At 43.5% G+C, this 19,675-nt stretch overlaps 1 protein-coding gene across 7 annotated transcripts in view; it reads left to right on the top strand.

The window, feature by feature from the left end:
* PPP1R12B (protein phosphatase 1 regulatory subunit 12B) overlaps positions 1–19,675 on the top strand; it is a 166,739-nt gene that overhangs the window by 49,250 nt on the left and 97,814 nt on the right. For all 7 annotated transcript variants that reach the window (XM_043500641.1, XM_038379522.2, XM_038379521.2 and 4 more), the window contains 5 exons: positions 3,239–3,313; positions 6,041–6,120; positions 6,512–6,657; positions 10,866–10,978; positions 18,645–18,842. In XM_043500641.1, the coding sequence (XP_043356576.1) occupies positions 3,239–3,313; positions 6,041–6,120; positions 6,512–6,657; positions 10,866–10,978; positions 18,645–18,842 (612 nt within the window). The remainder of the gene's footprint in view (positions 1–3,238; positions 3,314–6,040; positions 6,121–6,511; positions 6,658–10,865; positions 10,979–18,644; positions 18,843–19,675) is intronic.

Below are 19,675 nucleotides of genomic sequence, written 5' to 3'. Positions count from 1 at the left end.
CTGCGGGAGGAAAAAAAGGGAGATTAAAATTGAAAGACACATTGGCCATTTAAAAGGAGGGGCTGATGTTTTCGGGTTAATGTGCAGCACAAACCCAACTGAAACCCCCTCCCTCTGCCCACAGACCCCCAATTCTCTGGGATGATTGCTTCACCCCTTCCCCAACCACGTGGCTAACAGCAGGGATGATTTCTTTTCAGCCACAGGCAAACAGCCCAGCAGGAATGGCCACCTCTGATGTTCCCTTAATAAAATTCGCCTATTTCAACCAGGTGACCATGAATAATATCACTCTCCTGAGGATAACACAGAGAAATAAAGAACGGATGTTGCTTGAATGCCAGCAAACACAGGAACCACACGCTGCCATGCTTTCTTATGCAGTGATTCCAGACGACGTGCTACTGGTAAAGTGTCCTACCATGGAGGACGCAAAAAGGCTGCTCTCCCCAGAAACCTTTTGCAAAGGCTTTGGGAGTACCTCTAGGGCAGCTTCATTGAGATGTCCCTGGAGGATTTCCACCCCATCCCCAGACATGTTAACAGAATTTTCCAGTAGCTGTACTGGCTGCGAATGCATCCCAAGTCTTCAGGGCAAATTAATCATTAAACATGCTTGCTTTTAAACTGTGTATTGTATTTACAAAGGTATACTCACAAGAGCTGCCTTCTCCGCCTTCAAGGTCTGGGAGCCCAGGTTGGGAGGGTATTGGCTCCAGGGTGATAAACAGTTCCTGGCTGTCGGGGAGGACGGTTTAGGTTTCTCTGCTTGCCTGGTGTGCGCTATCTTCAACCTCCCCCTCCTCATCATCTTCCTTGTCCCCAAAATCCTCATCCCTGTTGCGTGAGACTTCCCCCTTGCAGGAGTCCACATACGGGGTGGGGCAGTGGTAGGGGCACCCCCTAGAATTGCATGCAGCTCATCATAGAAGCAGCATGTCTGGGGCTCTGACCCCGAGTGGGCGTTTGCCTCTCTTGTTTTTTGATAGGCTTGCCTAAGCTCCTTAAGTTTCAAGCAGCACTGCTGCAGGTCCATGTGATAGCCTCTGTCCTCATGCCCTTGGAGATTTTTTTCAAATATTTTGGCATTTCATCTTTTGGAACGGAGTTCTGATAGCACGGATTCGTCTCCCATATAGCGATCAGATCCAGTATCTCCTGTTCGGTCCATACTGGAGCTCTTTTGCGATTCTGGGACGCCATGGTCACCTCTGCTGATGAGCTCGCCACACTGGCCAAACAGGAAATGAAATTCAAAAGTTCACGGGGCTTTTCCTGTCTACCTGGCCAGTGCATCCGAGTTCAGAGCGCTGTCCAGAGCAGTCACAATGGAGAACTGTGGGATAGCTCCCGGAGGCCAATACTGTCGAATTGTGTCCACACTATCCCAAATTTGGGCGATGTCTGTTTCAGCGCTAATCCCCTCATCGTGGTGGAATACAGAAATCAATGTTAAGAGTCCATTAAGTCGACAAAAATGGCTTCGTTGTGTGGATGGGTGCAGGGTTAAATTGATCTAACACTGCTAAATTTGACCTAAACTCGTAGTGTAGACTCAGCTGAGTCTTGAGGCTCAGGAATGTAAGGGAGGGGAGGGGAGGGTGTCTTCTGTCCTATTTTAATACTGTCTTGGCAACTTAAAAGTGACCAAAAATCAGCCTTCTTTGCCTGGGAAATAAGCCAGGTGCAAAAAACCTGGTGGTGGTAAAACCAGAGCTTTTAATGGGAAAGCTTTAATTGTGGACATGTAGCTGAGACTGAAAGCCTGTAACTTTTTGGAAATAACTGATTGGATGCTGAAGGTTTTAAATCCTTTCCATTCACTCTGAACATCTTGGTCATATAGGCTGGGGGAACCTGCAGAGTTCTCTAGTTGTGGGAAGCAGAGACACAGTGTAACTATTCTTTTTGCTGATTACAGTATTAACTTCAGAGCCACATACTGTTAATGTTTAAAAATGTACTTGTCCCCCATGAAACTCCCATCCTGTTCTGCTTTCCTGTTATTTCTGAACTCTGATGTGTATGCAACTGTTTTTACCTGTCTAAACTGCTTCCTGCCTGAATTGATTCAGTGTTGTGATATCATGGCCACTTCTTTGGCAGTGTATTGAGACTATACCTGCTAGAACGACATCCGTGAATGAATCCAGGCAGGAGGTTTAGGTGGCTGAGGGAACAAATTATTTTTTTAAAGTGTCTGGCTGTGTGGCATTTTCCTCCTTGTATAAATGAGGAATAGAGTAACATCTGCTTGTAGTGGAAATTGATTTGAAAAACTATACTTGTGATTCATTCTGTTTATTTTTTGTTTGTATAATCATTCATCTGAAGCCTGGTCTGGCAAAGAGAACCACATGGACAGACCCCTGCCACTAGGGTTCTCTTTGCTGGATTGGGACCTAACTTGCAAAATTCTGTAATCATCAATGGTTGTCTCAGTACCTACTGCAAATTAGGGAGGTTCTACTGTATTATTGCTTTGTAAACAATCCCTTTGAAAGTTAAGTAGGTCATAATATCTTTAGTGATCTGGCTCTGGGTTGTAAATTCCCTGGCCAGGAGTTGTGTCCTGTCAGTCTTCATTTAATCAACAGCCATCAGGTTTCATTATTAATGTGATTAATAAGGTGGCGGAGTATTTTAATTATAATGATAGTGTTGTAGGTTTCTTGCATTACATCCCAAAGTGGCCTTCCTAGTTATTTTATATTTATGCATAACAATTTAGGACAGAGACCCCTCAACTTTGTCCTGTTTATGGCTGTATTGGCAGATTGCCAGGAGCGTAGAAGGGTACACTAATGAGTAGGGCAGGTTGAGGTCACCCTCATCCTTAATGTAGATGTGCAATTTTTGGAGAGCATGTGACCCAAATGCAATAGCCCTTGCTGCTGAGTTGCAGCATGGGATCTCATCCTTTGAGCTGCACTTGTAATAAAGGTGAGTCTGGCCATGGGTTGCATTATAAAACTGCAGCCTTTGCTTTTGGCCACTCCTAGTCTAGGAATTAAGTGACTATGGCGGAATAACAGGAGGGCTGTCTTCTCTGCCATCCCATTCCATATGTCACCTGGCAGTTGGAAGTCCAAGCAGGTCTCTGAAGGTGGGGGTCTCCTGATTGCATACTGTGGCAGGGAGTTCAGTTCTTTTGTCCACTGGTAAAGAACACGTCTCATGTATTAATGAAGCACCATCTTGGATGGTGCCTTTGTTTTCTAATTGCCCATGTCATCAGGGTCAGACACCATTTGATGTGGCTGATGAGGGACTGGTTGAGCATTTGGAGATGCTGCAGAAAAAACAGAATGTGGTGAGTTTTTGTCTGACCTCTTTCTTGCTTTCTAACTATCGATGCATAGAGAGTGAATCTAACATATATATGATGTCTCAGTGGAGGCATGAAACTAAGTGCCATCATTTTTTAGATAACTGGGAGACATTAAACATAATGGCATACATAAAGTTCCAGAACCCGTTTGCTAGCAACTCAGCTGTAGCAAGAGGGTGAATGATTTATCAACATCTGGAATTCTAGACATTGAGTGTAGCTGTACAGTTAATCATTAGATTTACCTCTGTCCCTAAACCTCTTGTTTCTGGGAGGTACTTACCTCACATCTAAGGGATGTTTATGGTTACTATAACTTCACATAAGGGAAGGTGACTCAAACACTGTCCTGCTGTATTCTGAATTGGTATTTGTTCCTTTATTGTCTTTAAGAAGAACAAGACTGGGTGAGTAAGAAGTAATTATAAGTTACTATGTGAACCCCAACATTGGGAGAAGTTTAGTAATTTCAAATCCACACTAAATAGTATGTAATCTTGTAATGTGGTGGAAGCCTTTGGTGAAGGTGGTGTGGGTAGTGAGCTGATCGCAAAAACTGTGGGTCTTGAGATCAAAGGAAAACTGATCCACATATTGCTGCATTGGCCCGGGGTTGCATTCCTTCATAGTCCATCTCGGACTTGCCACTTATTCATTGATGTCACCAAGATCCAAGGAAGCGCAAAAAAAAAAAAAAATTCCAGCCAGATGCAGTGTAACATGGTAGAATTAAAGTGGTATTGCTAGAGAAAATGTTTGCTATAAAAACTTGGTGGTGATACCAGTTCTTACAGCTTTGAGGAATAGGGCAATGTGAGAGGTAGAACCCAGAATTCTGGCTCCAACACAGTGGCCTAGCAGTCCCCCTGTTGCATCCTCTTCCACCCCCCCCGAAAAAAACCCCTATTTTTAATGTGAACCAACTTCTCAGCAAAGTAGGGGAATTGATAAACCAATATGTAAACAGAATTCTTTTTAATTTGATTTAATTTTAATTAATTTGCAAACCAGACACCATTAAATTAGTCTTCAATAAAGACTGGGAGTGGATGAGTCATTACACAAACTAAAAACTATTTCCCCATGCTAATTTCCCCCCTACTGTTGTTCATACCTTCTTGTCAACTGTTTGAAATAGGCCATCCTGATTATCACTACAAAAGTTTTTTTTTCTCCTGCTGATAATAGCCCACCTTAATCGATTATTTTCATTAGAGTTGGTATGGCAACCCCCATTTTTTCATGTTCTCTGTATATATCTATATCTCTGTATATCTTCCTACTCTATTTTTCACTGCATGCATCTGATGAAGTGGATTTTAGCTCACGAAAGCTTATGCTCAAATAAATTTCTTAGTCTCTAAGATGCCACAAGTACTCCTCATTCTTTTTGCTGATACAGACTAACACAGCTACCACTCTGAAAAGAGTTCTTTAGGCTTTTCTCCCAGGAAGTGTGAACCAGCGTAATGCAGAAAACTGCATTCCTAATTAAAATTAAATAAATAAATAAAAATCAAAATACACCTACAAATTCTCTTGCATATGGCGTAAAAAATCTGCTATAATATGCATGAGCAAGCCATACACAAATTTCTTAATGAGTCTTGCCATATTTCTTTCAGGCAGGACCAGGAGAAATGGTGGGATGTCTTCTGTATTCTCACCGAACCTTAGGCTAAATGAGGCACTCAGAGCTCATAGGAGAAGCTCTGTATTTCAAGTCATGAATGGCTTCCCTGGGCTTATGTCTGTTAGTTTTCATGCATTCAAAGATGCGAGTATGTTTCTGCTGCTTACATGTCCAGAGAGATTCTGGGCCTCTCTATCAGCACAGGAAGAACTTGTAACTTACCTTGGGCAGTGTGGAGAGGAAGCAAAGGAGAGGAGAAGTTCTCTGCTGAACAAACCTAGCCACCCCAGTCAACCTCCCCTTATAGCAGGGCCTTGAGTATTTTTTTAGTTTAAGACATGCAATCCTTAGGTCCCACAATGTTTTCCAACCCTATAAACGCTGCACTGCGGTGTTTACAATTTTGGGATTCCAGGATGCATTCACTTGAAGAATGTAAGTGCCAGGCTGAGGGATTTTTAGTGGAATTTTCAGGCTCAGAATGATCCTCAAAATGCACGACTGGGCTAGAATTACAATCTCTTTCTGCTCTACCTAAAAACATGTTTATAGCTCCTGGGAGTTATCATGATTATTACCATGCTGCTGCTAGTTTATCCATCCCTAATGGAATCACCGATGACGAGATTTCTTGAACCAGTTGGCCAAAACACTTCCATCACCGTAGGAATTGACACTTGATGACAACCTCCCCTCTCCCCGAGCTCAATTCTGTGCATGTTCTTGAAAGAACAGGGCAGTACATCTGGGGCAAGCATCTGACCCTTACGGTCAAAGGGGGCTCTTCTCCGTCAGCACTGTTGCTGATTTCCATGGAATTTCTCATGAAATGCCACTTGAGTGTAACAATGTACCTGGTATCTACCTTATGCTATTATAGTATTCCTGGCCATGATGTGGTGCGCTTATAGATGTGTATTTGCCTGTCAAACTGAGCAACAACCGAGTACTTAGCAAGGAAAAACACCTTCCACTTCTTCAAAGTGAGGTTTGGGATGACTTTAAACTGATAACAGCTAGTGCTGCTGCTGCCTGTTCAAATGTGACCTTCCCATTCTTCTCCCACCTTTTGACAGCTGCGCAGTGAGAAGGAGACAAGAAACAAGCTAATTGAAGCTGACATGAATGGCAAACTGCAAAGTGGACTCTTCAAAAAGTAAGACCCACAAAATAGCTGGTGTAGCTTTTCTTTTCTACAGTCTCCTACACTCCTGTCTTCTCTCTTCTGGCTGAGGACTTGATGATCTCATTTGAAACCTTTTAGTACAGCTAGAGGGATTGCCCTGGAGTAACATAAGGCACTGTAGTCCACATCTCCCCGGGCTGAGTGGAGCTGTCCTTGCCAGCATGGGAAATGCAGGATTGGGAATTTCACCCATAGCAAATGTACTGGGTAGGAAATATTGGGGTGAAGAAGTGTGTAAGAGGTACTTGTATGCTTACCTGTTTTAGATGTAGTGACTTATCTGCAGGTTCGTTAAGAGTAAAGGTCACAAATAGCTGTTTCCCCCGTGTTGGAACACCTTAAAAACTCCTATTTTTCTCAGCAAAGAGAAGATTCTTTATGAAGAAGACACTCTGAAGTCCCGGGAACCAGAAGAGGAGAACAAGGAATCGAGCAGTTCCAGCTCTGAGGAAGAAGAGGAAGCCGAAGAGGATGAGGCTTCAGAATCAGATGCTGAAAAGGAGGCAGGTAATGCATAATCAACACTAAGATTTCAGTTAGTTAATTAAGATATGAGGCCTCAGCTAGGGAGTCCCACTCACTGTTTTTTCAAAGGCTAAAAGCATTTTAAAAATGTTTCTTCAGATAAGCTGAGCTATTAAGTAAATCACATGGACTGATATAGCATATGGTGGATAACTGTATAGTGAGACTTCTTTTAAAAAATGGAAGACCTGACTTTATTGACCCTCAGTTTATTTTAAAACAGATGAATACTTCTTCGGTGAGAAATTAGAATTTGATCTCAATACCCCAAATTAGAATTGCTAGAAAGTAAAGTAATGGTGAATTTAATAGTTCTTGCTCCATCCTTTTGTTTAATACAACTTTGCAAGACCCTTTTGGAAGGATGAAAACTTTCATCTTGCCAAATGTTTCAAACCAGCATTGTTGTTGTTTCAAGCACTGAATGCAGACAGGACAGTTTCCTTTTTGTTTACTGGCTCATAGGTCAGCATAAGTTTCAGTAAAGATCTTGGGATAGGTTTTAATTTGTTCTCCATCAGTTCTGCATCAGGATAAAACAAAATGTTATGTAGGTCTTGTATAAATGGTGCCTTTTCCTCCGCATAAGTGTGTTAAAATGCTTTGAATTTTTGGACGGCCTTCCCCACCAGATTACGCTAACTTTGGGATGGGAAATAGTTAGAGCCTCATGAAACTTTGTTTTTTAGTTTTTTTTTTTTTTCATTTTATTTTTTGGGAATTTTGTATTTTTGTTTGATGAATCCTGCCTCCGAACACCCCCCCCCCATCACCTTCCCCTCCGCACTCTTTGTATGGCTGCCAAATCCTCTCATTGACCCCCATCTGCTCAGTATGCATGTGACCTGTGCAGGACCTGCCATTGGCTGGGTGCACTCTGTCTGGTGGAATTGATCCTGTTAGCTCACGATTTGTGCTCATGGGTGCTGCCATTGGCTACTGACTTTCCCCTGGCTGATTAGAAGCTTTTGATTTTTTTTTTTTTCATTTTATACATCGCTTTTCATTTTATTTTGTTGTTTCATGTTTGGGAATAACATGGGGCTCTCGTTAGTTTCCAGCCTTACTTGCTTGTGTTCCCCCTTAAAGGTAAAAATTTTGGTGAATGAGAGGTTTTGAGTAACCAGTTCAATGTGTGGAGAAAATAGTATTCCTGTTGTACCTTGAATGTAATGAACGGAATGAAGGGGTGTCTAGAAATTGATCTTCTAGTTAACTCATTTTAATGCCGCTCAGTAAAAGCCACTTGCTGCTGTTCTAGATAAAGGACTAAAAATGTGTTTTCAGGAAAAATAAACCCTAGGAAATGGAAAGTTGTTTCCTGTTCCATTTAAATACTCTATCACCACATGGGAGCAGGGAAAGCTTTTTCTGATCTTGGTGTATAAAGGGTTTAATCTGTTGAAAAATAATGGATTCATTAAGTACATAACGTAATATCAGGCTTTAGATGCTGCTGTTAACTGCTGGAGTTCCAAGCTCCTGGTTTCTTCATATTGTCTCTGTGGCTTCAGTTAGGAACCTAGTCAGGGTGTGTATTGTTCACATGTTGTTCAAGTGACCGTATTTAGGTCTGTGCTTCCTGATTTACCCATATCTCTGCAAAGAGGGGCTGACCACAGATTCCTGTAACACTATTTAGCTTTCATCCCCAGAATAAAAACAGAAAACAAGTCTCCCCCCTAGTGTTCTGTAGATGTAAGATGGTTAGGATCCTGGGTTGTTCCGAACATTGACTTTAGAAGCTACAAAACAGCATTTCATTGGCTGATAATGGTATTTAGTTTATCAATATATTTGCAGTTTTTTCACTAGGAAGATGAATATTGACCAAGAGTTAGAGTGGCTCTGGGTTATGACTGCACCTTACTCAGTCTGTTTCCTTAGTGTGCTATCAATAAATCTTGACTCCATTGAGCACTACAAAACTGTCAAACACCTATGGAAGCACAACCTGGTTTCTGTCCTGCAGCAAAAGAACTATCACTTGGGCTCTGGTTGGACAAACCTGAAGATGGATGACGAGTTAAAGGGACAGAAGCATCTAGGTTGTGCTCGGCGGAACTGGCAGTTTAAAAAAAAAAAATTCTTTGTGTATATTAATGACAAAGATTAAAAGTTTTTTTAAAATTGTCTTTTGGCATGTAAATAAAGTAAATGCTGTATGGATTTTAGTCTGTGTAGTTGCTCTTCTAATTAGTGTTTTAATAGGCAGCAACTTTGTCTTGTAATCTCAGATCTTGCAGCAAAGCAGGAGCTTAAATGAAACACTAACAAATAGGTGTGGCAGGGTGACTTTTATAATTTTGAGGGATGATATCTGTTTTCAAGCATTTTTTTATTTTTATCCATTTTAAATTTTCACAGTTTCACAATTATGAGGTATTAGCATTTTTTTATTTTCAAATTAAATTTTCAGTTGTGGGAAATTATGGGGGGGATCAGACAATTATTTAATGACGGAATTAAGATTCAAAAAATTAAAGCTTTATAGCCATTTAAACAAAGTTGTTAACATTGTGTGTCAAAATATACAAAGTAAATAGCCTTAAACCAAACTAACAAATTCCCAAGCTGCATTTTTTAGATTTGTCTATCTGTAAATTTTGATTAGTGAGGGAAAAATTTGTTCTATTTGTGTACAGTAAAATCGACGTTTACTGACATTTGCCAATTTCAAAAATGTAATCCTTCCAAGCCTGCCTATAAGGAGTGGTTTAACTCCAGGAAGTGGTGTTGCATAGTGTATCAGCTTCAGAAACAGTATAGATAAACATTATACAAGCAGACCTGTTTTTGGCAACTCTTGGTGTAAAGTAGCTTTCCCATATGTACAACACAGATGTGTTTTAATTGCTGACTCTGGTATGAAAACCTGAGAAGGCAAAAGAGCCCAGAGTTTTTTGTCTTGACCTTATTTCTTACAACTCTTAGGGGAGTTTAGAGCCTTCTCTGCTCAGCTCTCTGATTTGTTCAAAGTGAGTGGAGGCAGCCAAGTGAAATTGAGAAGTTCCCCAGTCCCTGAGGAGCAAACAGCAGTGCACAAAAAGTGCTGCAGTGCTGTATCTTTGTGTACTAGTCTGCTTCAAACTGCTACTGAAAGATAAAACAAGTGCAAGACAAACTGTGCTGGGCAGGTGGCCCCAGTGCTGGCAGCCCCCACCTGGGCGCTGGGGGCCCAGCACCCCCAATGCTGGAGCTCCGGACAGCATGGCCCCAGTGCTGGGCAGCTCCAGCCTGCTCCAAGTCCCGGATGCAAGCCGGCTGCCCTAGCTCCAGCCCCAATCCCAGCACGCTTCCCCAAAGAGGAGCAGCCTGCCTGGACTGGGGCCAAAGGGAAAGCGGCAAGCAGGAGGGGGCCTTGGGGCAGAGAGTGGGTGGGGCCACGCAGGGCTGTTTGGAGAGGCATAGCCTTCCCCAGCCTATGATATGTGCCGCTCATGTCCTTTAGGTAACAAGGTGTTTGGAACCGAATGCTATATTCTAGGGTTAGAGGCATTTGTCTTGAATAGAAATCAAAAAGCCTTAATGGTGGAAGCTTGAGCTTATAGAAGGGAGCAACTAGGTAGCCACAGGATTTGGCTGTTTTGGGTTAGTTTATTCTTGACTGTCTCCAGACTGATCAGATAGTCCCAGCTGTACACAGAAATGAAATACAAGTTAGGTCATTGCATTCCCATCTTCCTCTCTCTGCAAGAGCTATGCCCCAAACCCATGGTGAATATCCAGCAGAACCATATCATTGTATCCTTCACCTGACTGACTCAGACATGCATGCCACCACGCGTATTTTGGCGTTGCAGGAATACTTTAGTTCTCAGACCCATCTGTCTGTCAAGAATGATCAGTTAAAGGAAATCTAATGAATGAAGTCTGTTATCTGGCCTCAAATGCTCTCAGGAAAGAAGGGGCAGATTGCCTGCTGGGGGTGAAATAGATAGCTCTGTAAAATCATGCTTCAGCTGTAACCACTTAGTGCAGAGGTGTCTTAGGACTGGGCAGAAATACCTTTTGTTCAATGAGTAGACTTAGGGATGCTTCCCTTTTTTCTGAGTGTGAGGAACTGGAATGTTCTGTTATTACATAGGCTTTGGGTTGGCTTATTTGCATATCACAGTGGTAAAGGGAAAGTGGTTTATAAATGCAACATTCAAACACCTTGTTTTTCCTCCCCTTGTCTAAAATTGTAGAGAGAAAGAAAGAGTCCTTTGCCAACCATTCTGGTCATGAACCCAGGACTAGCATCACTGAACAAATACCACCACCAGAGCATAATTCCTTCACTGCATCTCCTGCCAGAAAAGTAAGTGAATTGGGGATTGATGTAGAGTCCAACTGTGCATTCCATTATTGCTTTAAAGCAGTTGGTTGCACTGGAGAATAGATTTTCTTAAACTGGTCTTCAGAGAGGTTGCAAGACTTACAATCAGATACTATTCTCTCTCTGATTTAACAAAGAGGCACAGTTAACAGCATAATAGTCTGGGACATGCACAAATGGGGCTAATTTTGTCTGGTGTGCAGTCTTTCCATTACGTCACCCTCTGAAATAAGTTGGGCCATTTTAAAAAAAAAAAAAAAAAAAAAAAAAACACTCTACTGCTTAACAAGTACTCCTGGTTCTCTGGCTAGGAAGGACACTGTTGTCTGTTTGGTGAAAGAAGCAGTTTTGACTACATCTGTTCTCCTAGTTCCTTTCAGCAGGAAGTACTGCAACAGAGAGTACTCCATTGAAATTGTCCTTATGGAAGCAACTGGTAAAATTCCTGTTTTTACCCTTCATTGCAATGTAACAGCAATGCAATTGGCATTGAAACACATAGCCTGAAGATACATCCAGTTTACATAACCTGCCCCAGACTCGATGGGACTGTTCAAGCTATGATGCTAGACTAATGAGGTAGAGTGAGACTGCTTGTCATTTCTCTAGCAATGATATTCTCTTCCCTCTCCCCCAAGTGAAGCTCACTATAGCTACTGAGATTAGACCTAAACCTCTTCTGACTCTAAATCCACTTAGCTAGCAAGAACCGTGAGTGCGGTCCCTATGTGTATTCCATACGTGCCCGAGACTGGAGTATTTGAAAGTAGTGTCTATTGGTCCGTTTGCGGGCCCGCGTGTTCTGTGCTCAGTATCAATGGTATAAGGAGAGATGCAGACCAACTGCCTCTCCTTTCCTTCTTACTTGCCCAGCCTGAGTCAGAATCCTGTGTTCAGAGCCACCTTTATGCTGTTTTTGTACCTGTAAATATAATAGTTTCTAGTGTTTTCAGTCTTTTAATTAGCGTAGTTTAGTTCTCCTGTCCCCCGCTTCTGCCTTGGGGCCTCCCCTCTCCAGTTCTTTTCACTCCCCTCAGAAGAAGGGCCATGCCTAGAGTCCTGGGATTTAAGAAATGTCTCCTGCCCCTGCCCCTGCCCCATCTCAGTCAGCGATGACCGACTGCTAGCGCTGCCTTTAGTGTCTTGCGAAGGCTCACATCTGCCTCTGCTTTCCTCCCCAAACATGAAAAGTGATGAGAACTTCACCTGAGGAAGTACCTCATGGAGAAAGTCATGAGACCCAGTCAGATCCCGGCCAGGTGAACCCTCTGTTACGTAAGCCTCTGTCTGCAGGCAGTGCCCCTCTGAGCATAAGCTCCGAAGAAGAGGCCAGGGCTGTTAAGTCAGAATAATCATTGCCTCAGGCCTCTTAAGAGAGTTAGGGGCACTCTCATAGATGCTAGAACAGATCCCCTTCCACATTTGCTTCTAAAAGAAGGATCTTTCCCTGACTCTGTCCAAGTCAGGTGAGTCCTCATTTTGGTCCTAAAGACTTAGGTCTGCCTAAACCTCCTGACCATGAGGGTAAGGTGTGAAGGAAAAAAGATCGGTATTGGCTATGGCTCCAGCTTGAAAGTCAAAGGATCAGCACCTGCCAGCACTGACTGGGAGCTCCAGGATACACTCCTCTTCAACTGTACTGACTTGTTCCCAGAAGGATCCTCTGAGCACCAATAACTGGGACACCTTGTGTTCTGGGACAGACTGAAACTTTTACCTCTTCGGATAATATTTTCACCTTACCTTATCCTCTGTTTCCTCTCCTTTCTGGTGTGATCCTCCTGAGGGACATCTCAACAACAGAAGAAACTCATGAGGAGAAGGGGCTGCTTCTCTACTCCATAGAGGAGTTGAAGCATTCATCCACCAGTATGGCCAAGAGACCCAGAATTTACCTTCTCATTGGTTGATTCTGATGTCCAGACAAACCATTGCTTCCAAGTAGGGAGGTTAGTCCAGACAGAAACTGTAGGAGATCTTGGACCTATCCTGTGCCCAAATGTGACCATCTAGGGGACCGATGGTATCCACTGTATTGAAATTCCCCCCAAAACCAGTTGTCGCTTCATAGTGGCCCTGTTGGGATCCATGGGATCCCTATGCTAGAGATCCAGATCTGAGCATGAATCCCGCCTGCCCTCTCCTCTTGGTCAACACCAACGGGTTCCATCAGAGTACGCGGAAGGAGGAAATGAAGCTGGATCAACTGGTTCTGACAGATGTCGTCATCCATGCCTGATGAGGCAATTTCTTCATCTTCAGCATCCCTGCCTGAAGACCACAGGCAGTACCAAGAGCTCTTGCAGAGGGTGGCAATTGAACTCCAGATTCCACTCCAGGAGTTCCGTGATATGCAGTATAAGCTCATGGACATCTTGCAGCCCACTGGCACCAGTCAGGTGGGCCTCCCACTAAATGAGGCCGTCATGGAACCAGTCAGGGTGGTATGGCATACTCCTGCATCTTGCACCCCCACCCGAAAAGGGCTGAGAATTGTTAACTACCAGGTCCTGTTAGCGCAGCACGATTTTACAAATTACTTCAAATTCTTGGAGTTTGAAGACACACACTCAGTGGACAGGGTCTAATTCCAAGCCCTCCAGAAGGCAAACTGGTAGATAAGACTTCTTTTCAATTTGCAATGGACACTGCCAATACCCCATCTAGAGCTATTGCTATGGTGATACTTGAGGCATGAATCATGGCTTCTCTCTTTGGGGCTCCTGAGGGAGGAATCCCACTGAGGACTTGCCCTTTGAGTCTAACCTCTGTAACAAAACGATGGACGAGTCACTGCGCTCATTAAGACTCCAGGATGACCTTCCATTCCCTGAGCATTTATAGCCAGCACCAAAGAGGAAACACCACAAACAGATGTATAAACCAAGACATCTCCCTCAGCTGTTCTACCACCAGCACCATTATGAACTGTTGTGCAAATGTCGGAAAGTGCAAAGCCCTAGGTAGGCAGCTCTTTCAACCACAGCCACTCAATCCTATCCACCAACTAGAGGTTACTTTTGACAGGATGCTTGAGAACCACATATGTTTGTTGATGTCCTCTCCAACTGCCTCCCCAAACCTTTGGTGGCCCCCTCACATTTTTCACCTACAACTGGAGGGCAACAACAATGGATAAGTGGGGATTGGATACCATCTGTTCTGGCTATGCCATCTAGTTTCTCTCTCCTTTCCCCTTGCAAACACCTTTCCTGGCCCCTCTTCAGGGACCACCCTCATGAGGAAATCTTCTGTAAGGTGGACAGTCCCTTCCTTGGATGGGCTATAGAGTAAGTGCCACCTGAGCGTTCTACTCCCTATATTTCAGTCTCCAAGAAAAAAGGATAAAGACCCATTTTCAACCTACATCAGCGGAATATTTTTATTTGCAAATCAGTCCTGCATGTGTACATTGGCATTGATAATTCCCTCCCTGGAGAAGGACATGTGGCTCACGGCTCTCAACATGAAAGATGCTTTCTTTCATATGGGCATTCATCTGCCCTACAGAAGGTTCCTCAGATTTCTGGTGGGACAAGATTCATAGATACTAAGGTCAGAAGGGACCATTCTGATCTAGTCTGACCTCCTGCACAGTGCAGGCCACAGAATTTCACCCACCCACTCCTATGAAAAACCTCACCCATGTCTGAGCTATTGAAGTCCTTAAATCATGGTTTAAAGACTTCAAGGAGCAGAGAAGCCTCCCTCAAGTCAACCATGCCCCATGCTACAGAGGAAGGCGAAAAACCTCCAGGGCCTCTTCAATCTGCCCTGGAGGAAAATTCCTTCCCGACCCCAAATATGGCAATCAGCTAAACCCTGAGCATATTTGCAAGATTCACTAGCCAGATACTACAGAAAATTCTTTCCTGGGTAACTCAGATCCCATCCATCTAATATCCCATCTCAGGGGATTTGGCCTGTTTACCCTGAATTTTTAAAGATCAATTACTTACCAAAATCCCATTATCCCATCATACCATCTCCTCCATAAACTTATCAAGTAGAGTCTTAAAACCAGATAGACCTTTTGCCCCCACTGCTTCCCTTGGAAGGCTATTCCAAAACTTCACTCCTCTGATGGTTAAAAACCTTCGTCTGATTTCAAGTCTAAACTTCCTGGTGGCCAGTTTATACCCATTTGTTCTTGTGTCCACATTGGTGCTGAGCTGAAATAATTCCTCTCCCTCTCCTGTATTTATCCCTCTGATATATTTATAGAGAGCAATCATATCTCCCCTCAACCTTCTTTTAGTTAGGCTAAACAAGCCAAGCTCCTTAAGTCTCCTTTCATAAGACAAGTTTTCCATTCCTCGGATCATCCTAGTAACCCTTCTCTGTACCTGCTCCAGTTTGAATTCATCCTTTTTAAACATGGGAGACCAGAACTGCACACAGTATTCTAGGTGAGGTCTCACCAGTGCCTTGTATAACGGTACTAAAACCTCCTTATCCCTACTGGAATGCCTCTCCTGATGCATCCCAAAACCGCATTAGCTTTTTTCACAGCCATATCACATTGGCAGCTCATAGTCATCCTATGATCAACCAATACTCCAAGGTCCTTCTCCTCTTCCGTTACTTCTAATTGATGCGTCCCCAACTTATAACTAAACTTCTTGTAAGGTTATGCATTTAGGGATTAATAACACTTCTCACTATTAAATTTCATCCTATTACTATTACTCCAGTTTACAAGGTCATCCAGATCCTCCTGTATAATATCCCGATCCTTCTCCGAATTGGCAATACTTCCCAGCTTTGTTTCATCTGCAAACTTCATTAGCACACTCCCACTTTTTGTGCCAAGGTCAGTGATAAAAAGATTAAATAAGATTGGTCCCAAAACCGATCCTTGAGGAACTCTACTGGTAACCTCCCTCCACCCTGACAGTTCGCCTTTCAGTAGGACCCGTTGCAGTCACCCCTTTAACCAATTCCTTATCCACCTTTTGATGTTCATATTGATCCCCATCTTCTCCAATTTAACTAATAATTCCCCATGTGGGACGGTATCAAACGCCCTACTGAAATCTAGGTAAATTAGATCCACTGCATTTCCTTTATCTAAAAAATCTGTTACCTTTTCAAAAAAGGAGATTAGGTTGGATTGGCACGATCTACCTTTTGTAAAACCATGTTGTATTTTGTCCCATTGACCATTGACTTCAATGTCCTTAACTAATTTCTCCTTCAAAATTTTTTCCAGGACCTTGCATACTGCAGATGTCAAACTAACTGGCCTGTAGTTACCCGGATCACTTTTTTTTCCTTTCTTAAAAATAGGAACTATATTAGCAATTCTCCAACAAGAGCACTATCAGTTCAGAGTACTTCTGTTTGGACTGGCAACAGGGCCTACATGAAGGTCCTCAATATGGTGGTGGCCCAGATGAGTCAAAACAGCTATACCAACTTCCCATAACTAAATGATTGGCTCCTAACAGGCAGATCCAATCAGAAGGTTCAGTCAGCCACCCTATCTTTGCTCCACCTTCTGACATCCTTGGGAATCTGTGTAAACAGAGAAAAGGCTACTTTGAGTCCCATAAAAACCTTAGACTTTGTAGAAGCAGCCAAAGAACTGACTTCAGCAAGGCTCCAAATTCAGGCCATTAACAGCCTGATAAGTCAAGTAAGTCGCCCTCAAACCACAGTCAAGGTCTGTCTTTCTCTGCTAGGCCACATGGCCTTGTGTACTTGCATAACGCCATTCACCAGGCTTCACTTCTGTGTACAGGCTGGCTTTGGGCCATTCACACATCAGACAGAGACTACATGAATACCAAAGTAACAATCTTTGCCAAGGTCATGGCTTTCCTGGTATGGTAGATGAACCTGGAGCAGGTGCATGTTGGAGTTGGCATTCTTTGTGCACACCCAATGGGACCATAATCCATATTCCACTACCCACCCTTTTTCCCGTCTGCTTTGGATCTTGACTGGATTCGCGATAGTGAAGGAACTGGAGAAGCAGTTTTTCCACACCTCTCCTTATACTCTTGGAGCTCGGGGGTGCAGGTGCAGACCTACAGACAACTTGCAAATTCTCTGGTCTCAGGCACAAGGAACATGGGCATACCCATGTTTGGAATACAACTAGGGATCATACATGTCAAAGAACTTCCAGTTACGGCTGAGTAACCTTCATATCTTGCATTCCTTGTGGTGGCCCTGTGCTTAATGTCTCAGGTTTCTACACTGAAGTGCAGGTTGTTATATGCTAAGTGTTTTTTTGTTGTTGTTGTTGTTAGAGACTGAGCTAACAGATATGAGAGATTCAAGAGGTTTCATTGCTAGTCATAAATTGTTTTGTACATGCCAGTCAGCCTAATAGTTTGCCTAGAGCTAATAAGATAGCGTTCCCTATGGCATAAACTTAAATTTACTTAACCAGGCAAGTGATGAGGAAGAGAGAGCGAGCAATTATGAATAGTGCAGTTAACCTTTTCCCTACTGCAAAGCATTGCAGCTACCTCAAGCCCATGAGTGCTTCCTATGCAAGTATGAAAATCAGAAATCTCAGTAGTCTGAGACTCTTGATTAATTGAAGTGGGTTAACACTGAATAGGTTTGTTTGTTTTATAGATAAACTCCTTGTTTACACTCTCATTAGATTAACTGAAATCCCTTAATTAGCACAGCTTTACTTACAACAACTGTCTCCTGCCTCTTGAGCTTTTAAGTTTAGTTGCTTTTCCTGTGTTTCAATACTGTCAGACTAGATTTCTTGCTGGGAAAAGTCAGTATAGTGGCCTCACTGTGTCTTGCAAGGTAAAATCTAATAGCTCTACGGTCTCCCTGAGGTACGTGGTTTAAGGTAATCCGGTAGTGTCTAGCTTTTTTACTTTAGAGCAAAATCCATCCAAAACCACATTTAAAAAAAAAAAAAAAAATTAAGGTTGCAGAGTTAAGTACACAAATCTCGAAATGCCAGAATTAAGGTCCTGTGTGCAAGCTAACTTTGTCCCACTGTAAATATGCATTGCAATAGTATTAATTAGATGAGTGTGTACAACTCAGGTAATGCAAAAAAAAAATACACATCTCTCCTATAACCTTGCACATGAGCTCTGAAGGAGCCTCCCTCTTCTAGTAAGGATTATTTTCATGGATCTCTCTATCATACATCGAGTAATATGCCAGTACTACAACATGCTACATATCTGTAGCTGAAAGAAAGGTGTGAAACAATTGTATATTTGAGGAAATAGTATGTGGATGTATAGCTAAAGTCTATAAGAAAACTACAGAGCAGCATATACAGAATACACAGTTGCATGGTTTCTGATATGAAGTGTTTACTTGCACTCGTGTGGGATGAGCTGCATAAGTCACTTGTGCCTTTGCCATTCTTGAGTAGTACACCCTTCTTAAACACATGCTGACAAAACTTTTGACACCTTTTTATTCCCTCTCTATATCCTAATTAACCTTAACTTGCATTTACAGTTAAGCGTGAGGGGTGTGTGTGGGGGTGTGTGTGTGTGTGTGTGTGTGTGTGTGTCCCCAGCTATCGCTGGAGACTGCATTGAATCTCATGCTTCAAAGTGTGACCTACTTAGTAAAACTCTCTGGGAAGTTAAATTATGTACTATCTGCAGTACCCTAGTTTCCTACCCGCTGTTGTCTTCTTCCACCACAGTTCACCAGTTTGCTCAACAAATCAGAGGAGCAAAAGGATGAATCTCCCTCATCTTGGAGGCTTGGTCTACGGAAAACTGGCAGCCACAATATGCTAAGCGAAGCTGCTTCCCGGGAGGCACTGAGAGAGAGAGGTTCTTCCATCTATCGCTCTTCATCGAGTCCCCGGATTTCTGCATTATTAGACAACAAAGAAAAGGTCTCCTTTCCCTCAAAACAGTTTGCAGTGAATCACATCTGAGGGGTGCTTATCAAGCAGCGTCAATCAGCTTACCCATTTGTATGGCCATCCCACTTTTGAGCGTCGTCCCACCGGGTTTCAGTTATGGCCACTAGTTCATAATCTCCATAATTTAATACCCCTGTCATTCTTCTTTCAGCTTTTTTTCATGTTGCTTGCATTTGTGTTCAGATGCTGTAGTACATTTATACAAGGGGTCAGCAACCTATGGTATGCGCACCAAAGATGGCACGCAAGCCAATTTTTAATGGCACGCTGCTGCCTGCCGAGGACCCCGGCAAAAAGCAGCGTGCCATTCAAAATCCTGCCTGGCCCGGCCTGCTCTTCTTTGCCCCCCGCCCACCGCTCTCTCCTTCCTCTTCCCCCCCACCTCTTCCCCCAGTGTGCTGGGTTCCTGCCCCTCCTCCTCTCCCTCCCTGCAGCCAATCAGCTGACAGCAAGCTCTCTGCTCTGGGGACCTTGGGGAAGGGGGTGGAATTGGCATATCCCCTTCAGCTCCCTGCCGTGAGCTGCTCAGGGCAGGGGGCTGGGAGAACCCCCACGACCCCAGCCCACACTCCCCAGCCTTCTGCCCTGATCCCTGCACCCCCCACACCCTCCAGCTCCATGCCCTGACCCCTGCACCACAATCCCAGCCCTGATTCTGGCACCCCTCCACATACCCAGCCCCCCCCAGCCTTCTGCCTTGACTCCTGCACCCTCCTCAAACACCCCCAGCCCTGACTCCTGCACCCCCCACACATTCCCACCCCTACCATGAGCACCAAACGGGAGCTCCTGCACTCCTCCCA

Source organism: Dermochelys coriacea, chromosome 21 (genome assembly GCF_009764565.3).
Source record: "Dermochelys coriacea isolate rDerCor1 chromosome 21, rDerCor1.pri.v4, whole genome shotgun sequence".
Lineage (NCBI taxonomy): Eukaryota > Metazoa > Chordata > Testudines > Dermochelyidae > Dermochelys > Dermochelys coriacea.
The sequence above is the reverse complement of the archived record's forward strand: the minus strand, read 5'-3'. Positions and strand labels throughout refer to the sequence as shown.